This window comes from Homalodisca vitripennis, unplaced genomic scaffold (assembly GCF_021130785.1).
Source record: "Homalodisca vitripennis isolate AUS2020 unplaced genomic scaffold, UT_GWSS_2.1 ScUCBcl_2574;HRSCAF=7481, whole genome shotgun sequence".
Lineage (NCBI taxonomy): Eukaryota > Metazoa > Arthropoda > Insecta > Hemiptera > Cicadellidae > Homalodisca > Homalodisca vitripennis.
The window spans coordinates 25,741-45,466 of NW_025778692.1; the positions used below are offsets into that span (position 1 = coordinate 25,741).

At 32.0% G+C, this 19,726-nt stretch overlaps 1 protein-coding gene across 1 annotated transcript; it reads left to right on the forward strand.

The window, feature by feature from the left end:
- Window positions 1-4,711: 4,711 nt before the first annotated feature.
- LOC124372128 (keratin-associated protein 19-2-like) lies at window positions 4,712-9,005 on the forward strand. Its single transcript, XM_046830494.1, has 3 exons — window positions 4,712-4,820; window positions 7,191-7,290; window positions 8,735-9,005. The coding sequence occupies exons 1-3, from the start codon at window positions 4,800-4,802 to the stop codon at window positions 8,911-8,913; spliced, it is 300 nt and encodes a 99-aa protein (XP_046686450.1). The 5' UTR covers window positions 4,712-4,799; the 3' UTR covers window positions 8,914-9,005.
- Window positions 9,006-19,726: the final 10,721 nt, after the last annotated feature.

The window sequence follows — 19,726 nt, forward strand, 5'->3', positions numbered from 1 at the left end:
GGAATAATAGCCACAGTGACCAAATACAAGCTAGCATAGCCAAGAGCTGAGGCTTAAAAGAGAATTAAAAACATATTTTTTTAAATATGAATTTTTTAATAATAAGTATACAGTGCTTGGCCGGAATGCAGATAGCAGAGAATAAATTAAGATATAACCTTTACTCAAGAGTGACAAAATAAAAACATTCAATGTATTGGTAACTAGTATTTAAACACTACTATAAACCCAACCTTAATGAACAACGCTGTAAATGTTTATGCATAGAGTACTCCAAACTGGTTGATTGATATTTTGATATGTTATTATGGATGGATATTTTGATACCAATGGATTATGGAAAAATAGAGAAATGAACACTAACATGCCTAAAAGATCCATTTTTCCCAGGATAGAGTCCGAAAAACAAGACTTTTATAACGTAAAACCTCATAAACAATTATTTTGAAATTTAGCATGAACGTAACAAGGATTTCGCACTTATAACGTAAGTAGGTAGTGTTTCCCCTAGACCGCAATAGACTCTTCAGCATTTCGTTTGTATGTGTATTTTCTTCTTCGGAACAACAAGGCAAACACAGCTATAGCCCTGGAAACATATTAAACCGAAATTAGATTACAAGATCTACAAGTTAGACGTTTGTAGACTGAAGTAGATTTCTGAGAGCTGCATAGTATTTTGATTTGCGAATAAGGCAAAATCAACAGTGGGGCCCTATGGTTAAATAGCCATAGATAGACACCTAATGGCTAAAATAGGCTTACCAGTCCTATTTATGTGTATATTATTTCTTCGTTGGCACAACTAGGCAAATTATATCACAATAAATTATATAAGAGTTAAGTTAAACTCTGATCATCTTAACTACGAACAGTGGAATAATATATACCAGAATGCAAGCCTATTTTCGTATGGGAAATGTCATAAGACTCCATCATGTTAAGCCATAAGTGTTTTTAATAAGAAGTATAAGAACGTGGAAAGCCGCGGGTAACAGCTAGTAACAAATAAAACATATAGAAAAGAATTACATAATTAAATTTATATATTAGATAAGTAAATTTTATGTTTTACAATCATTATTGTACATATTTTATTTTATTATAGGAAATGCAATACTTATGTATTATATGTAGACATTTAATACAGTCAAGAGCGGTTTTAGTAAAGATGTTTTTGTGTAAGATTCCACCTCGTTAAGTTTGTACTGTTATGTATGTAGGCAGTTCCTAAACACGTAAGATTTCGCGGTGACATCGTGTAGACAGATTTATATGCAAATACGCTAGTAGTCGGCTTTGCCTTCGACAAAATATGTTAATTAAATACGGAGCAGTTAAACAAAACTGGTTGTCACTGCCGTGCTACTGAGCTGTCTCTCTTCGGTGCCTAGAGTCAAAATAAACCGATGACTAAATTAAATATTTTTTTATTTTCGTTTATTCCTAACTGAACAACATCTTGAAATTGTGTAACAAACTCGTCTAATGGACGAAGAAATGAATACCACCCCAAAGTAGTAATGAACCTTATGGAAACCACGCTATCATTTTATTTATTGAATGCATTACACAAAATTGTTTTGAAACAAAATTAGGATCTTATGAATTTATTTGAGGCACTTCCCATTTAGTGCTGATCCTCTCCATGTGTTCCATTTTAAGAATTACTAAATTTATGATTTTTGCCTTCTTCTTTTGGAGGTATATAAAATGAGTTACAACTTTGCAAGGAAATATTGTACATGAAATTAAAATTACGTACAATGCAGGAGATGAATTTTTCAACGAATCCTCGGTTTTTACCTTATCTTGTTAATTAAAATTTAATAGACAAGACAGTTAGCAGATCTTATCAATATGAGAGTAAAAGAGCAAAGCTATACTCGGACAACGAACAGTAATCAATCATATTTACTTTGGCAACTGAGTTAGTTTAGAAGCTGACAGCCGATTTACATTGTAAATGACGCAGCCTGGTTTTTCTTAAAATCGATAAAAAAACTTTCCTGAAGAAAGAAATTAATCTTTAGTTGCGCTAGTTTCCTTGAGTGTTGAAATGGGAAGCCATCAAAAGGGGAAAAGTATGGAAATAATGATTTTTTTTTCAGATATTTTCTTAGCTTGTTACACTTAAAATCAAGTAACTGTTACGTAAATACAAATGATAATCAGCGCCAGCAAACCTTACACAGAGTGTAAAAGCGATCACTTTCAATATCTTTGTCTGAAGATGATATAATTAATCATGTCTGAGTATTTTGTAAGTGTTAAGTGCATCGATTGGGGAAATATACATTGATAAAAATGTAGAGCCCTGCATAAATTATAAGGGAAGATAATGAATTGAGGAGAACTAGGAACACAGGTTAGGATTATGACAGTAGTTAACAGACTTTTTAAAGTGATGAAAAACGCAACTAATTTTTTTCTATATTTTCATAAAAAATTTAGATGAAAATAGTTCAGTGAGTGGAATAGACTAGTAGTAAGTTCACTGGTTTCTGCAAGCATTTAGCCATCTCGACTCCCACGCTGAGGTGCGTGGATAAATTATCTCCACCATGTAACACCTGCTATACTAGTTCTGTAAATCATCCTGTTTCATCTACCCTCCCTTCACCTAACACCCGCATATACGGTTGCCATAAAGAATCGTAGTTAAGATCTTCGTAAGCACCCGAGATATTAGTTGATATTTATTTTGTCCCAAAATCTGATGAGATCACATTCCACTCAAAAGTAATATAAATAACGTAGTAGGAAGTCTCAATATTAAGGTGAATTTTATTTGTATCGTAACGGAAACATTTTGAACTTTTCCTGGTTGTTGCTAAGGTATGAAGTGACCTTATAAAGTCACCCAGCAGGGATCACTTCTGGTTGGTTTATACCTTCCAGTTGAACCCACCACTGGGCACAGCAAAAGCCGATGTCACTTCAATCTGGGCAACCTTATGGATGTCCAGGATCGGCACATCACTAACCGCAAATGTCGAGATTCTGGGGCTCATGGGCAGTTCGATAGGTCTAGTCTACTGTGGGAGATATTGTGTTTGTTCCCTAGCCTCAGAGGTTTTTGTTAATCTCAAAAAGGGTGAGCCAGCCCCTGCCTGCTTTGACTGGAGAGGGTGCTTCAGAGCTGCCCTCCCCCTGACTTTGAGATGTAGTGTCCTAATTCTTCCTCATGGATCTCGATAGGAGGCGGGAGGTCCCTATTCCCTAACCTTACCCATCCTGAATGTCCTGTCACTCCGGAAGTAGCGCAAAGGTTCTTACAGGACTAAGTGCAATTTATAAGCTTCTTGTCCTAAGAGAACAACAAAACTTTTAAATTATAGTTTAAATTCCAAATATTCAAAGTATAAATTTTTCATTCCATAGGGAGCTTTCTATATTGTTGCCAAGTGTCCCGGAGTAAACCATTGAAGACAGATTTGAAAATTACGATAGGTGATGTTAGATTGGAGTAGATTAGTAAGCAGATTTACGAAAAAATTACAAGCATAAAGGCTACCAGCTATAAACAGTGACTTCTTATTTCTCATCATCATGACGTGAGAATATTATCCACGAAGTTTGAAATATTATCCAAAAGTTTATTAGAATCCAAACGAAGAGATCCTCATTTTTTAAACTCATTATTTCTAAAGCTAAACCAGAAAATCTCAATAAATAAGTACATAAATTGTGCGTTATATTTCATTCATACAAAAGTTTCAGTTTAAGAAACCATTACGCAAAAGAAACAAGAAATGTGTGAAAGTATGGTCCTGAAAATGTTTACTGGTTAAAATTCTAAACAGAACAAAAGAACCTTTTTTATTTTAAATTCAATCATATACGTTAATGGGCAGCCTGAATTTGTTTAACTTCTGCGAATACTTGCTAGTAATTAGTTTAAAATGTATAGACATTATGGTTATAACCATAAAAAGTCAATACTATTTATATTTAATTACCTATAAAAAACATACACTTTAATCATAAGAAAATTGTTTAAAATGAGTACTGACGTATAGATTTACCATTCCTCAGAAACAGTGGAAAACGTTAATTATTAAATTAAGTGAAAAATATTCATCCAGTCAAGTCCTGTCCGTTAAAAAATCCTTTAAGCCAACATATTTAAAAGAAAGTTAGTGGTGAATAAATATGAGAAATTTATCCATCCTCCTTATTACACTTGATATTATGAAAGATGGAGTGTATTGATTTGATAAAACCATGTAACTTATATTGTAGAAGAAAGTAATTTTATATGATGATAAAATTATTTCCACTAGAAAACGTTTTAGTGATAAAAGTTTAAAAAAAATCTAAGGTCTCTAAACAACAGTGGTTCAGAGAAAAGTTAGGTTATAGCATTGTTCGAGATAGAGGGATTTCGTACAGGGACTCGTACAGAAAATAATGTACAGAAAAAGTGTGTTGACTTGTAGTCCAAATAGAAGACTAAGAGATGCTTACGTCCTGAAGGAGCTACCATAACATTAAGTAAACGAGATGAACCATTATCGTTAGATATGATACCTGGTAATAAAAACACAAAGCAACAGGATGTGTGGCTTTTTCTGAACTAGTAAATTAACCGTTTGGCGTTTCCAGGACTATTTGACACTTTACATAATTCCTTTACTTTTTACTCCTGTCGGCGGCGTAGCAGTAGGAGACTCCTGAAGGCCGCGGAAATGTCAGGATGCCCCTTGTAGCGGGAGGGGGTCTCCTCCAGTTAGTATATAACAGGTGCAATCTTCGGGTTCTTCATCAGTTCTTACCCGGCAGAACTAATCTTCTCAATGGCTTCCTTCAAGATCCTGGTAAGTCTCAGCAAAAGTTTCAAAAACTAATTTGTTTTTTCAGTAATAATAAATTGCATTATAAATATCTTAACTTCAACATATTTTACATCAAATTGTCCAAAGCGGAACATTTTTTAAAGCGCTCTAGACGTTACTAAATTAATTAACTTCAGCCCTTTTGTTTGTATTTGCTTTTTACTTTTTCACAACACAAGCACACAAAAATCCCGCAAAAACAAACACTATAACAATATTTATGTGAGATAAGGTAGACTTACTATTGTTATAAAATAACTTGTTTTATAATGAATGAAAACTTTTAGTTTTTCAAAAAAATGAAGTAAACCTTACTAAAGGTTCCTTTTCATTCATTCATAACCACATAAATCAGTATTAGATAACATAGATAAAAATATATAGATTTTAATAAAAAAACGAGAAAATGCGCTAACGAATAATCAATTTATTATTAAAGCCGTCAATTAGGATATTCATCCAAAAGAGGAAACATTAACTTCTTGTGTATAACGACTGTTAACTGTACGATTTTCTTGCTATTTCAGTTTTTAATGATTAAAATGTTCTATAATCCTATGAATGACACAAGAACTGTTAAAAGGGAATCGACTTAATGTTTAGTGTAGGATCACATAAAGAGATTCAATGATTCAATTCAGAGATTCATTGAGATTCAAAAAAGTTGAATATAAGAGGAATAAATACAACCATTTTAGATACAATAGTCAGATCATCCGATAAAACTAAATATAATGTATACAAATACGTGTAAACCTTATGTAATTTAATTTTTTTTACTAAAACAAAGTCTGATGTGTAAGGACTAGCATAATACATTCCATGGATAAATAGCTTACATTGAATTCTTAAAAATTACAAAATACAGAGAGAGGCCCAAAAATAAACATAGTATACATTTTTGAATTTTAGCCTTTCAATCTTAAGACTAAATGTATAGTAAAATCTTATAAACCGGTTATAGTTCCGTGAAATAAAAAATTGAATCTTCTCTGCACAACCTACGTTCATCTATTCAAAAACAATCAATTATATTTAATATACTGTACAAATAGTTTTTTCCAGATTGTAATTGATTAAATTAGCTATTTCAAAAGCGGACATTTACATGAAATGTTTTATAATGATAAAACTAAAAGAGCCAAGTATTAAAAAATACAATATAAGAATAATTTTTTTATTAGTATGGTATAAATCAAAAGACGGAAATAAACCAGATGAAACCTGTGGAAATAAGTCTTAATAGAGCATTTTGAAAATTAAATAAATATTTCTACATGTATGATAATATTTGGAAATGAAAATTGATCGTGCTGCATCCTGGCCATAGCCCTGATTCTGATTCCTGATCTGCGAAGAAAATAACGATAAATATAAATATTAGTAATAAAGCAATTAGGTAATTAAAAACGCGTTATAATTTCATTGCAAGTCTTAAAGACATGACATAATTTGGTATGATATACAAAGTATGATGATTAGTGTAGGACCAGGAGATTAAAGTAAAAGACGAAGAAGTTTTAACGGTTTTTTGTTTATTAGTGCATCCCTCATTATATAAGCAAGAGGAAATACATTTTTATTTAAATATAGATAAAATATTTAAACAAACTAGTTTTATTTGCAATACAAAATTGCACTCGTAATGTAATTAATTTGAAATTTGCATATCAAATATGCTATACTCATTTCTAGACCTCTTTCCATTTCTTTTCCATTATTAGTATTCTGTGTAGTTAAAACCCATTAGAACTCCAGTAAATTAAGTAAAATGAGTTAAGGTTAATCCGCAGCAAATAATCTTCATTTAATGAGCTAGATTACTCGAGATAAGTAGTAATTGATTACTAAGCGCATCTTGGCGTGTAGGTGTGATTATTACCTGGGCTCAATTAACAAGCACCTCGTCTGTCTCACGCTTGTTTCAGTCTTAGCATTTATAACATTTAGAATCTAAGGCAAATACTAAGATTCTTTTAAGTAGCATCTCCTTTATTCAGATTTAAATGTTAACATAAGTTATTGAAATAAAAAGTATACCTATTTGTCACAGATTTTGTTGAACAGTAAAACTGGAAAACTTGATAACAAACCGTAAATATTGAATAATCCGCTTAGTGCTACTTTAAATATGAATCAGCTACTATCTTAAGCCAAACTAAACTTTTTTAAACAGCAAGGGTAAAAAATTATTTTGACTATTCGTTGAGAGCTAATATTGATAAGACTTTACTATTCATTTGTAATCTGAAAAGCAGTATGGGTATATTTTTCATAACTTACTTTTTCAATTGTGGTCTTTCTAATAAAAAATTGCAATTTAATTATTAAAATAAATTTGATTTTTTGCAGTTGTTCGTCGCCCTGGCGGTTGCCGCCACCATGGCTGAGGACGCCCCTGCTGACAGGACCAAGAAGCAGGTCTACTCTGGATACTATGGTTCTGGATATGGTGAGTTGGACGTGATGTAACCAGTTAAAAATGCTCGTCAAACATATATTTTTATCATCATTCTGCCAAAGTTTGAAATTGATTACAATAGTATTTTTCGGTATCTTATTACTTACGATTTTTGTGACCACCAAAAATTGCCTGAAAAATCTAAATGTAAGTTTTCAATTTAACGTTTTTTTAATTGTCTGATCTAACCATGTCATGGTGAAGGTTTTTGCTTAAAATCAGCATCAACCCTATGCAAGTTCCAGTTAAAAGTTAAAAATAGTCTCTTTCATAACAAAAGTTTTCTGAAAAAAAAAAACAGGGTCATGAAATCCTTAAAATTAAGCACTAAAATATATAAAATGCCTACACTTTGTGATAATAATTTTGTGTACGACTAAGAATTTAAAATTATAAATGTAGGCCTAATATGAATACTACGGTGTTTTCATCTCAAACACTTCTCATTTCATTATATCAATATTCTGGTAGGTCGAAAGGTGTCAGTACCTTTCATACTAGTGACTGGTCATTCACGGTATTATAAATACACGTACACACACACACACACACACATATATATATATATATATATAATATATGTAATTTATAACGGTTCCCTTTAATCCTAATACAATTATTCAATGAGATAAAAGTTTATTATGCTAGTTCTTCCCACAGGATGGAAACTTAGTATTATTGCGTGAAATGTTGATTTACTAGAATTTCCATTATTGTACTCTTTTAGTGTAGTTTAGTATTACAAACGCACTTTAAATTTCATTTCTAAATTTTAAATTATGGTTGGATTTTAAATAATGTTATATACAACTTTAATTCTTTTTCTTTTAGTAAATCGAAATTTGAAACGAATTTTTTTCAAAGTAGAAACCATGATAGCTAAATGATACTCTACATAATAGTTTATAAATTGTACATACCGCAGATAAAACCATTTTGGCAGTATTTAAAGTTGATAAGGGAACTGATGATTAGTTAGTTAAAAATATGTTTTAAAAAATGATTTATTTGTAAAAACAATCAATAATTATTCAGAAAATTATCGATTGCATAAACAGATATGTTGTAGGCATTGGTATTTATATTATAAATTATAACATATTCTCCCATTTTAACAAAATTATTATAATATTCTTTTAGTATTTATTTAAAAAAAGTATATCTATATACACATTATATTGCTGAAACAAAAAATATTCTTATTTTATACATTTTTCTTTTAAAGTAAGCAAAGTGCTACCAATTTATAAAAAATATAATGCAGGAAACAATTTATGTTCAATTATCTTTGAGATTTTCGTGAATATAGTGTCATGATATATGAACATGAAACACAAAAAGTAGACAAGTGGATTATAAAGAATTCATGCTTTACTACGAGATCATGATTAATTCCTGTACTCACTTTAAACTGAATGAAGTTACGTTTCAATAGGTGCCTACCCCTACAACGCTGCCTATGGATACTCTGCCGGTGCCTACCCCTACAACGCCGCCTACGGATACTCTGCCGGTGCCTACCCCTACAACGCCGCTTACGGATACTCTGCCGGTGCCTACCCCTACAACGCCGCCGCCTACTCTGGATATCCCTACAGCAGAGCATACTACTAGGCCTCCCCAACTGATTTACCTTCCAAAAGTATTCTTCAATCGGCTCTCTACTTCAAGAATGCAGTAATTTTTCAATAAATAGGTTCCTTACACTTTGTTTGCTTCATTGTTTATAAAACCTTTATAATTCCTAACCTAAATAATATATTATGTAATACTTCTTCCAAAGTAAATAGTCTGATATGATTAGTTCTGAATCCCAAACGGAGTTTTATTCAGCATCATGTTCTCGTATGCATAGACATATTGCGTCCAAATCTATGGTAATCTGTCACAAATTAAGGGTGAAATAGACTAAGTGTTACTTACATTACATTATTAGTTGAACATATTTTTAAATTCGGGTACATTCATTTTTCTTTCAGACCAAGAGCAGGTTTCTGATTGAAAAAAGGTGGTACAATTATAATATGAACACTACAGACCACTGTCCACTTATGTAGCATAGTCTTTGTCTTTATTAACAGCCTGTTATACTCGTACTTCTAAAATGTATATTTATTCAAGCGTCCCACTTAGTATTTTAAATTCATTTATGTTTATTTTACAACTATGCACACTTTTGAATTCTTGTGCTTTCACTGCAATCTTTCGACTTTATCAAAAGGTGTACTATGAGAAAGAAAAATGAAAAATTGCGTATTAACATTAAACTTCTTTTACATTTAAGTCTTGGTAAGAAAGTTTTTCGGTATTACACAAAAAAGAACACTGTGATAACCAAAAAGAAAAATAATTGTACATATTATTGTTGGTGAATATTAGACATTTACATAATTATCTTTTTTGTTCCATATGCATAAACATTTTTAAGTTAAGTATACCAAAAATTGGTACCCAGTACCCAATTATTAAACCTTCACTTAATAAACAATCTACATTATTGTTTTGTCATCCAAGAAGATTAGCGTAAAATAATAAAAACATTTTAGCAACTTTTAAAATACGCCAAAGTAAAACTAGTCAAAGAATGTCTTTTGTGGTAGTATTTATCAAATTTCATTTCTAGAACTTAATGCATATTTCGTATAATGTAATAAACATTTTATTTAGTCAGATCGCTCTCCTTTATACTATAGTATTTGACAAGCACAATTTATTGGAAGCAAAGACGAATACGTAATAAATGGCCCTAAAGTTTTCATCCAATGGCCTTTACCTACTGTCACTCAAGGTTTGAAGTTTCTATTGTTTCGCAGTATTTATATCAAATTTGGTTGTACGTAATGTCACCCAAATTATCAAACGCATTCATTGGTAGAACAGTCTCATCTCCACACTGTACCATCTCCAAATCTCCAAGAACGTTTTCTTGTGGAGACATTACTCAGCTAACTGACATAAAAAGTGATATATCATACTGAATCACGAAATAAGCCGTAGTTGTATTAAGGTACCTTCATTTCGGCCACCTATTGTAGACATTGAATCAGATTTCTTTTATAAAAGAGAGAGTAATAATCCTTATACAATTATTCTACCAGCCCTCATAGACTAGTGTGTGTAAGGAACTTCAAAAAGAGTAAGGAGGAGAGTCGGCACAGTACAAGGTCGACGGTACTTATAATAAGTGCCAAGATCATAGAACTTATTTGAACCAGTGTTATGTGAAATATAACTAAGATCCAAAGTCACACGCCTTAGACCAAAAGCGACCGGTTCTCCCTAAAACAGGTTCTCAGTTGCCATCCTCAGATTTCCGTGGACCATCTCGATAAACCTGACCATGAGATCTCCATTAGATTATCCGTGACAGCTGAGTAATAGGTTGTAGAATCTCTACAACCTTCCCTATCTCACTTTTCTACAACCTTCAAGTGGGCTCCAACAGTGGTCACCATCTGAAAGAGTGACTTAAGCAGTAGAATATTTACTCTGCTTCCTCTACATAAACACTGCCAAACAAACTGGTTTTATTTAATCTCAGTAAGGTTGACGTTTTCGCTAGAGATGGATAAATTATACTGCCATGACAAATTACGATTCACGTCAATTCAAGGGGGTTTTGCCGAACATTTTCTACATTATGTTATGGGTTGCTATGATAGCAACGAAATAATCGTTGTGGAAATCAATTTGTAAACAAGCTAAATACTAACCATATGACACTTTAAACGTGTGACATATTAATACGTGTCGGCTAATTATACTTAAAAAATATAAAAATTCTATTGTTCCGGGATATAGTATATTATGTTAAAAAGAACACACATAAACACATCTAATTTTTTAAATACGTGGCTGATTTAAACACCCACTTCCGACAAGTGTTAAAGTATCCGTAAAAAAATTGACCTGCCTAAGCCACGGATCTAAATTGCCGCGGGCTGTGTCCATGAGTATTAATTTTGCATTATATAGCAGTTATTAAACCGAGAAAGTATTTTAAATATTAATATTGTAAATGAATAAAGTAATTGAGATCTTTACTTTTTGCTTTCGGTATTTAAATAAGGAAATAACGTTGCAAAGCCTAACCGCTCTGGTGAAGCAGTTTTTATTAATTGTTTCGGTTTAAACCTAATTAGATTGGGATTGATTTGGACGGGCTTGATCAAAGTTTTTAGTCAAAAGTCATGGCAGCATGAATTTGTGGATTCGTGGATGACATTATGCATTGAAATAGTTGTTACTTCTTTGGAGCCAAGATTAGCGATCGTCCGTAACGTTGTCGGATCGTCCGGTCTTCGAGACACACACAGTTAGACAAAAATGAAATTTTTCTAGCCTTTGAGCTATATGCTTCACTAATGCTTAGTCAACTAAGTAACGTGTACAAAATGAGGAAACACAAGTCAGTCTATTAGTAATACCAAATAGTTTTTCTTTCATTGTAACGGTACATTTTAACAGTCTGTATACGCTAATAACCATTTCGGTACGATAGCAAGTGATTTAACTTGTTTAGTATAAACTAAATTATATTTTTATTGAATAATTGTATGATAAAAATAGACCAATATTTTAATTATTACATACACTTGATAAGTGTTAGCGTCTTTAGAGGACTGTAGAAACCTCTCTGTACTATTCCTAGGAATGAGTTCTCTACAGTTATTTCAAGATGGGCGCACACAGAAGATGTAAGAAGAAGGAGGATACAGTTGGATTAGGATGAGTAGGCTGATTATAAGGTCAAATTCCCGTAGTATACCGCATGGTCTCTCCTGGGATAGGTTGGTGTGTTCAGGTTGGGCCTAATTGCATGGACATATGAAATCAACCCCATAGGTTTGTAATTTTTAGGGATTATCCAATCTCCAGCTGGAAAAAGCACGAGGAAACTGCTTACCACTTGGCTTTTGTCTTTGCCAAAGTGAGTAGAAATTGTGTCATCCTTGGCATCTACATGAGCACGGTAAGTTTCCCCAGAGATACCTGATCGGTTTCTTGAGGAGTTAAAATATACAGGGTGAGTGGCTCTGGGTGTGACAAAAATCTTTGGGTTATAATGCAATGTAAATGTGATACAATCGCGGTTATAAAAAGTCTAACTCCAAAACTTAGGTCTGAAATGAATTATTTTCAGTTTTTCTGAAACTTAGCAACTTTGCCATTTGAACCGACCTGAAGCTTAATTTTCTTTTCTTAACGTTTGAACCGATAACTTTTTTAAATTTAAAATTTAACGGAAAATCTAAAAATGATTTTGTAGTTTGCTCACATATGTCTATACGTTGCTGAGAAATATCAGATTTACGTACAAAAACACAGGTTTTTTTAGAAAAACTGAAAATAATTCATTTCAGACCTACTTTTTGGAGTTAGACTTTTCTATAACCGTCATTGTATCACATTTACATTGCATTATAACCCAAAACATTTTGTCACACCACCAAGAGCCACTCACCCTGTATAACTTTATTGGACGCTTCCAAAGGTGTCAAAACCCCTTCGTGTCATTTATGCCTTAAGGAGATACACAAATTTATCTTTTTTCAATCATAAATTTATTGAGAAATATTTATCTGTTAAGAAGTATAAATTTATACCTTTGGAAATAGACGTTTAGAATAATAATACTGTATAGAGTAGTAGTAGAAATCCTTAACAGGTAATAAATTTGGACTGCCATTGATTGAAATTAGGTTGTAAAGCTTGGTTGATATAGAGAAGTTTCAATCCTAACCTTTATCGGTATAAACTGTTTCAATCTGCAAATTTATTCTACCTAGCCAAGTTTCACACAGCAAATGAAGAGGACTGACTTAGTCGTAAAGTTTTATTAGCGATTACATAACACGATGAAACAACTTTATCCTAGACCTTCCATACCTCGCTTTTCCAGCAGGTGTAAATAAACGGCATTATAAAATATTACCTGGTTAAAATCCATTTATTATACCTGCTACAGCTGATAAAGATGACCTCAAAGATGAACGATGGAGCACGATAATAAGATGCTGAGTTCTATAACTGTCGTCAACATGCAAGTTTGTATACATAAATAACCAGGAACAGACCAAAAATGTGGTTCACTTAAGAAACCTGTTCTATGCCACACTTTGACATATGCTTTTAAATTTCTACAGCGTCGCTTCCTTTTTACTATCAGTAAATAAGCTTTGACAGAAATTAAATAGGTTTAAAGTATTATCGCTGATATATTGTGACATCTAAGGAACCGTTTATGTGATTTAAAAATTGTTTGCAAGGTGAACAATGCTAGTTTGTACCGTGTTTCACTGAGTGTTTTTACTGTTGGCGTTGTAGTATTACTAAGCTGAAACAAGCAAACTTTCTGTTCTGAAAGTATAATTGAGTAAAATAAGACTATGATGATAAAATAATTTTGAATTATATTGAGTTCTAAAGTCCATCTGTGCAAAATTTGCCCACACTTACAATTTTGTTGAGAACATTTTAATCAGTCCAGGTTACTTATGAATAATTAAGTAAAGAAATTTGAAATTAAAATTGAATATAACATTTCCGTAAAAACTTTTGAGACCGAAGAGCGATCTTATTAGAGAACAGGTGATACTAGTGGGCGGGTGCTTAAAGAACTTAAGGGATGAGACAGGCCAGTGTATTCCAGGAAGTGGGAATACCGGTCTAGGAGCTTAGAGAGCAACATCTTTAAAGACGGGACGTTCCCTAAATCGGGATAGTGGGGGTGACCCAGTGTTCCTCCATATACGGTGAATTCTCTAATAATGTGTACTTCCAAGATTGTAAATATTAGTTTACCCAAAATTATATATATATATATATATAATATATAAATATATAAAATTTCAATAAACATTGAATCACAAAAAGTACTTGCTCCGCCGGGACTCGAACTCGAACCCGGATCTCTCACTTGCCGGGTGAATGTGCTACCATTACTCCACAGAGCCCTCACTTTTTACGATTCAATTATTTTGTATTTGGCCGTTTCTTTCACATATGTGTTTAAATAACCAAACTAACATATCAGCGGAAGACCAACTACCTGTCAAATGACTTATTTACATGAGTAATTAAATTAGGCTATTGCCACTTATACAAATTTAATGAGTATATATCCAGTGGTGTGTTGTGTGTATGTATATATATATACACACAATAAGCTTCAGCTTTTCTATGCTTAATTTTATTTAAGAAGCATAGAAAATAAGCCTCAATATTTAAGTTTTGTACAAAAGTACACGATCACCAAGAAATAGTACCAAGCTACCACGGTACTGCCAACATATCCGAGAGTTTAAGATCCACGATTAGTTGGCAGTTCAGGTGTAGAGGTGAATTTAAATAAAGTTAGTTGTAAATTAGACTGGTTAAATAAATCCGTGCATTCCGCCTGGGAAATATACTTCCAGAACATTCTCTTCATTCGTAGCGTGAGGGTTTGCATGAATAATTAACTATTTGCTGTTTTTCATGCTTGGTAGGAGCAGTACAAACCACCATTAAATTCAAGTTTACTCATATCCTGATTTTTGGTGGTATTATAATTTCTCAATACCGTTATCTATATTTTCCGTATACAATATTACTGAAATTTTCGAATTCAATGTACATAAAGTGATTTAAATGGCCTTGTGGATAAGAATGTTTAGTTTAGCGAAACACAAGTGTTAATGATCAAACAAAACCTAATAATAAAACATTATCACTGGGACAGTTAGAGTATATTGTCCACACGTAACAAAGAATAAAGAATAGACCCCGAACATCTTCAAAATTGTACCTCTTTCATTTTTTAAATCAATACAAACAAAATCATACCATTCGATTTACAACTTAATGTCTTAACAAAACCCTATCCTCTTAAGTTTTTAAATGCTGAAATTTTGCAACGAAAAGGGATATAAACTTTTTAAAATGTCCCTTTATTTATTTTAACAGAAGTAACTAAAGGATTTAGGAAATGTTCCATCGTTACATGTAACGAAATGTATTACACAACGTTCAAGGAATAAAACCTATACTCTTAAATAGCTGATAGAATATAGATACCAATTCTCGAGCGTTGAATTTAACATAATATAATGATAAACAATTTCTTAAACCTTTTACCCTTTTAAACCTTCTAAGTCAATAAAGCAATTTAAACAAAGGATAAATGACAAGGTTTAAGTTATTTGCACTAGGTGTTTTATGTATAACTTTAAATTTAAAATAAAACATAGAACACAAAACAAAGCAACAACAATAGAACATTTTTTATATTCGTTTTATACAACAATATTGAGAAATTGTGGAAAGGTCTCCCAAAATATTCTTTATATAAATTACAGTCTACTATTATTCTTAAGATTTTTACCCATGCCATTGAATATATTATTCAACCCAATACATAGAGATAGATAGACTGCACACTTGAACAGATATCAGTTCTTTAAACGCTGAATTTAATAAATTTTATATTACATCAACAAATTGAGATAATAATTCCAAAAACCCATTTTCCTCTCCGTAATCCGATGATGATATTTAGAAGAGGTTTGCTTATGGACCTGCAAGTGTATCGAATAGAATCTTTTCATACCTTAACCATGGTGACTAATAGATACTGTCTTAAAATTCATAAAAACCTTAATGTTTTTCAAAAACCAACTCATAAAGTACAATTCTATAAGCACAGAACAACGATGAATTTGAATAGTTGCATATAGCAAATTCTAAATACTAGTACAAGATATGGATCACTATTTTGAGTTTGAATATGATGAATTTACAGATTTTCAAATTTATCACTCCATTAAACACTGAAAACAAAGATAACTTGGTGGACTTGATTCACTTTACATGATGATTTTTTTTAAATACACTATGTGCATAGCCTTTGTGCTGTGTTTTTAAAAGCTAATGTCTGCGTATAAAAGAATCACATATTGAGTTTTTACTCACGTAAAATTTACTCCTAATCCTTCGTTACCTGAAACATAGATTTAATACGATTCATTAAAAAATACATTTAAAATTACATAGATACTTACTTAATGGTAAAAATAAATAAAATTTTTAAATTGTCCTAGAAAATAATGCATTAAAAATGATTTGCTTTTAGGTTATTACCAGAAATGCACTATCAATTTCTTGCTTTAAGCTTCAATGTTTCTACATTACAAGGTTCCTTAACTTTTTTAACAACTTTTATACATATGTTTCCAAAGCTCCAGGATTTGTTAATTCTCATTTAATGAATGATTCAATATATCACGGAGACCGGTAGATCGGGAAGGAAGAAAGTTCTGACCCCGATAGCTCTTAAAGACGGAGCTCACGAAGGTCAAGGAACCATAGAGGACAGCAATTGACACAGGCTAAAATCATAATACATATCATAGGCCAGGAGTCTGTAAAGACTATACACTCCTGTAAGCTGAGTTTTTTACAAAATCTACAATTTCCAAAATTCACCGAGTTCTGTTAGGTGATATCTCAAGAAACCGAGAGCCCCTGAGGGACGGAAGTTGCAATGGACCGGAACCTAAAAGGTGAATGTACCTACAGGTCTTTTTTACCAGGCACATACTCGTATATTCCGGACCAGTGTTGCCTAAAGTTATATCTTAAATACAGAGTAATCCAAAGAAATGTGGTCATCGACGCTGGAGTATTCTCTAAGAACAGCAAAAAGTATTAACTAACAACTGTTCCTAACAGTTACAGGATATAGAACCTAACATCTAGAAATTAGTATAGTCCATACTGAAAACATTTCCACTCACAGATCAGTTTTAAATTCTTAAAGAGCCATTAACCAAAACAAAATCTCTATAATAATACTCAGTTGTAACTCTACATCCCCTTACCAACTAAATCACAAGGAACAGCTACAACATGTTCAGAACCGTTTCATCAGGATGCTTGGTCCAAGACTGGGGTTCAGCTTAAATACTAACGACTGAACTGATCTTCAAGATTTACGGTTCAAATCAAAGGAGACAATGTTTAGATTTGTCAAATTTCCTTAAATTTCCTGATCGTTCCTAGGGCTACCTTAATAGGGTGCGTCAATACAATTATTTGGGAGAATAAATTCAGTTATTATTATGTTGCCTGTTTCATAGTCAGCTGTTAAAATCTTTTTACTATTTTAATAAGCAAATGTTCCGTATACAGTATCATAATCTAGAGTTTTTTTATTACGATGGGAGTCTCTGAAAAAAAAGAATGGAACGTGATATAATACCAATAGTATGGGTCGGAGATTTTTTCCGATATATATTATTTATTTTATACAACCACCAAAACATCATAGGCAAGCCTGTGTCTAAATATCTTAGGGAAAAGAGAATACCCCAGGAGTGGGATAGCTACAAACATTTTTACCGGAGGTGATACATCTTACTCAAGACCAGTTTTTTACTTTGAACATTACCACACTTTCTAGACTAGAGATGGTAAGTACGCTGAAAACGTGAACTAAAATGTATCAGTGAACTACATCCGAATTATTTCTTACGTGTGCATAGGGAAGTTGAAGGAGGTGAAGGAGGGACTGTAACTTATGATTTCCCTTCCGGATAAGAAGTGTTTGATTTACTTTTAAGTGGTAATTTTTACTCAGTAACTTTGAATAATTTATTATATCATTAACACTGTTAGGACTCGTGGGTGATGAAAAATACAAAATAAAGTTGAGGAAATCATTGACTGGGCATAAATAAATGATCAAATAAAAATAGCATGTGGAACCAAAAGAAACACAACAGTGACGGAGTTTAATGTGGCCTAAAATTCCCTCCAAAATCACTAACTGTTTTGAATAGAAACCGTTAATTTCATAATGCGAATCAATGAATTTAAATCAAACCATACTAACAGCATGCCAATATCCTGCATATTCTCTTTGTGGTGTTACAAGACGATGGAACAATCAGCTACAAAACAGTACAGAAACTTATTGGATAACATCTAATTCGATTCATTGATTAAAGTATGTTTTTTTTTGGCGATGAAAGGTTTGAAAGGATATGATGATTTTGGATATTTACCATCTTTATAAGTTGAAAAAGGTATAACGCATTTTGAGGATTAATACCTCCCCCACCTGACAAAGAGGATAGATTCCAATCCTCGAAACGTTAACAGATTCCTGACTGTTTTTACCTCCAGATTTGACCTTTCTTCTAACAACAGGGAACCAATGTGTGTGTGTGTGTATATATATATATATGCTGTGTATTTATGCTAATATTACTAATATATATGCTAATATATATATATATATATATATATATATATATACATGCTAACTACATATATACATACTAACATATATGCTAATATATATATATATATATATATATAGTGCGACGTAAACTTAGTTGTTATTCACAGATTATATAATATATCCAGTGTGAATCACCTGCAGATCCATGTCTTAAGTGACTATCTTTATTCTGACAATCCCTTTACTTCTTCATTTAGATCTATGTCAGATAGAGTGTTGATAATCTGACTCCGAAGTTCTTATGCAAGTAGGAAAAAAATCTGTGATAGGGAATGCTAAAATGAGGCTATTCACACATATATGAAGATGGTCATCATACTAAGGAAATAATTTAAATTTTATTTAAGATCTAAAGATGTTTGTATAATTTCTATACTTACGCTTTTTTTATTTGGTCTATCTTGTGGGAGCATGGTTACTTAAGAGAGATATCATACACAATAAAACAAAAAATTCACACTAAAACTACCATAATATGTCGAGATAATTTTATTGGTTCAGAAGCCAAGAGTCAATTCACACTGTATCGACATATAATTTTAATTAAATTTAAAATGAAAGTTTTAAAAAATCAATACAGGGACATTTTTTAAAAGTTAAATTAATCGTAAGCCACCCTAGTTTAGATACAAGTCGAAATAAGAGGGCATTAAAAGGGTTAAAAATATGGAATCATATTTTTTTTCTTAGATCATATTTTTCTTAAACTCGACCATGTGTGTTTAACATAAATAAATGTTACATCACCGTCAGTCATCATATAGATGGACTTAGAGAGGTGACTTCCAATAACTGTAATGTATGTGTCTGAAGGTTGGTTACAGTATATCAAAGCAAGGAATATATTCTGAGAAAAATCTTCATATACTTAAACCTTTTGATATTTCCTATTCCGATTTCTACCAAAAGTAGTCTGATAAAGTTATTTCTTTCTTATTGAAAATGTATCCAATATTTGGTTTGAATTATTCTTGAAAAAAATCAAGTTGTGTGCTGATATATTGGAAATTAGCTCTCGGCTCCTGAAATTTATAATTAGAGACAAAACTTATGTTGGAATTAAGCAAACAATTTTTTAAACTTTCCAACGAAATGTGTTAAAGTTACTCGGCATAAAAGTTAAACATTTCATGACATCCACAG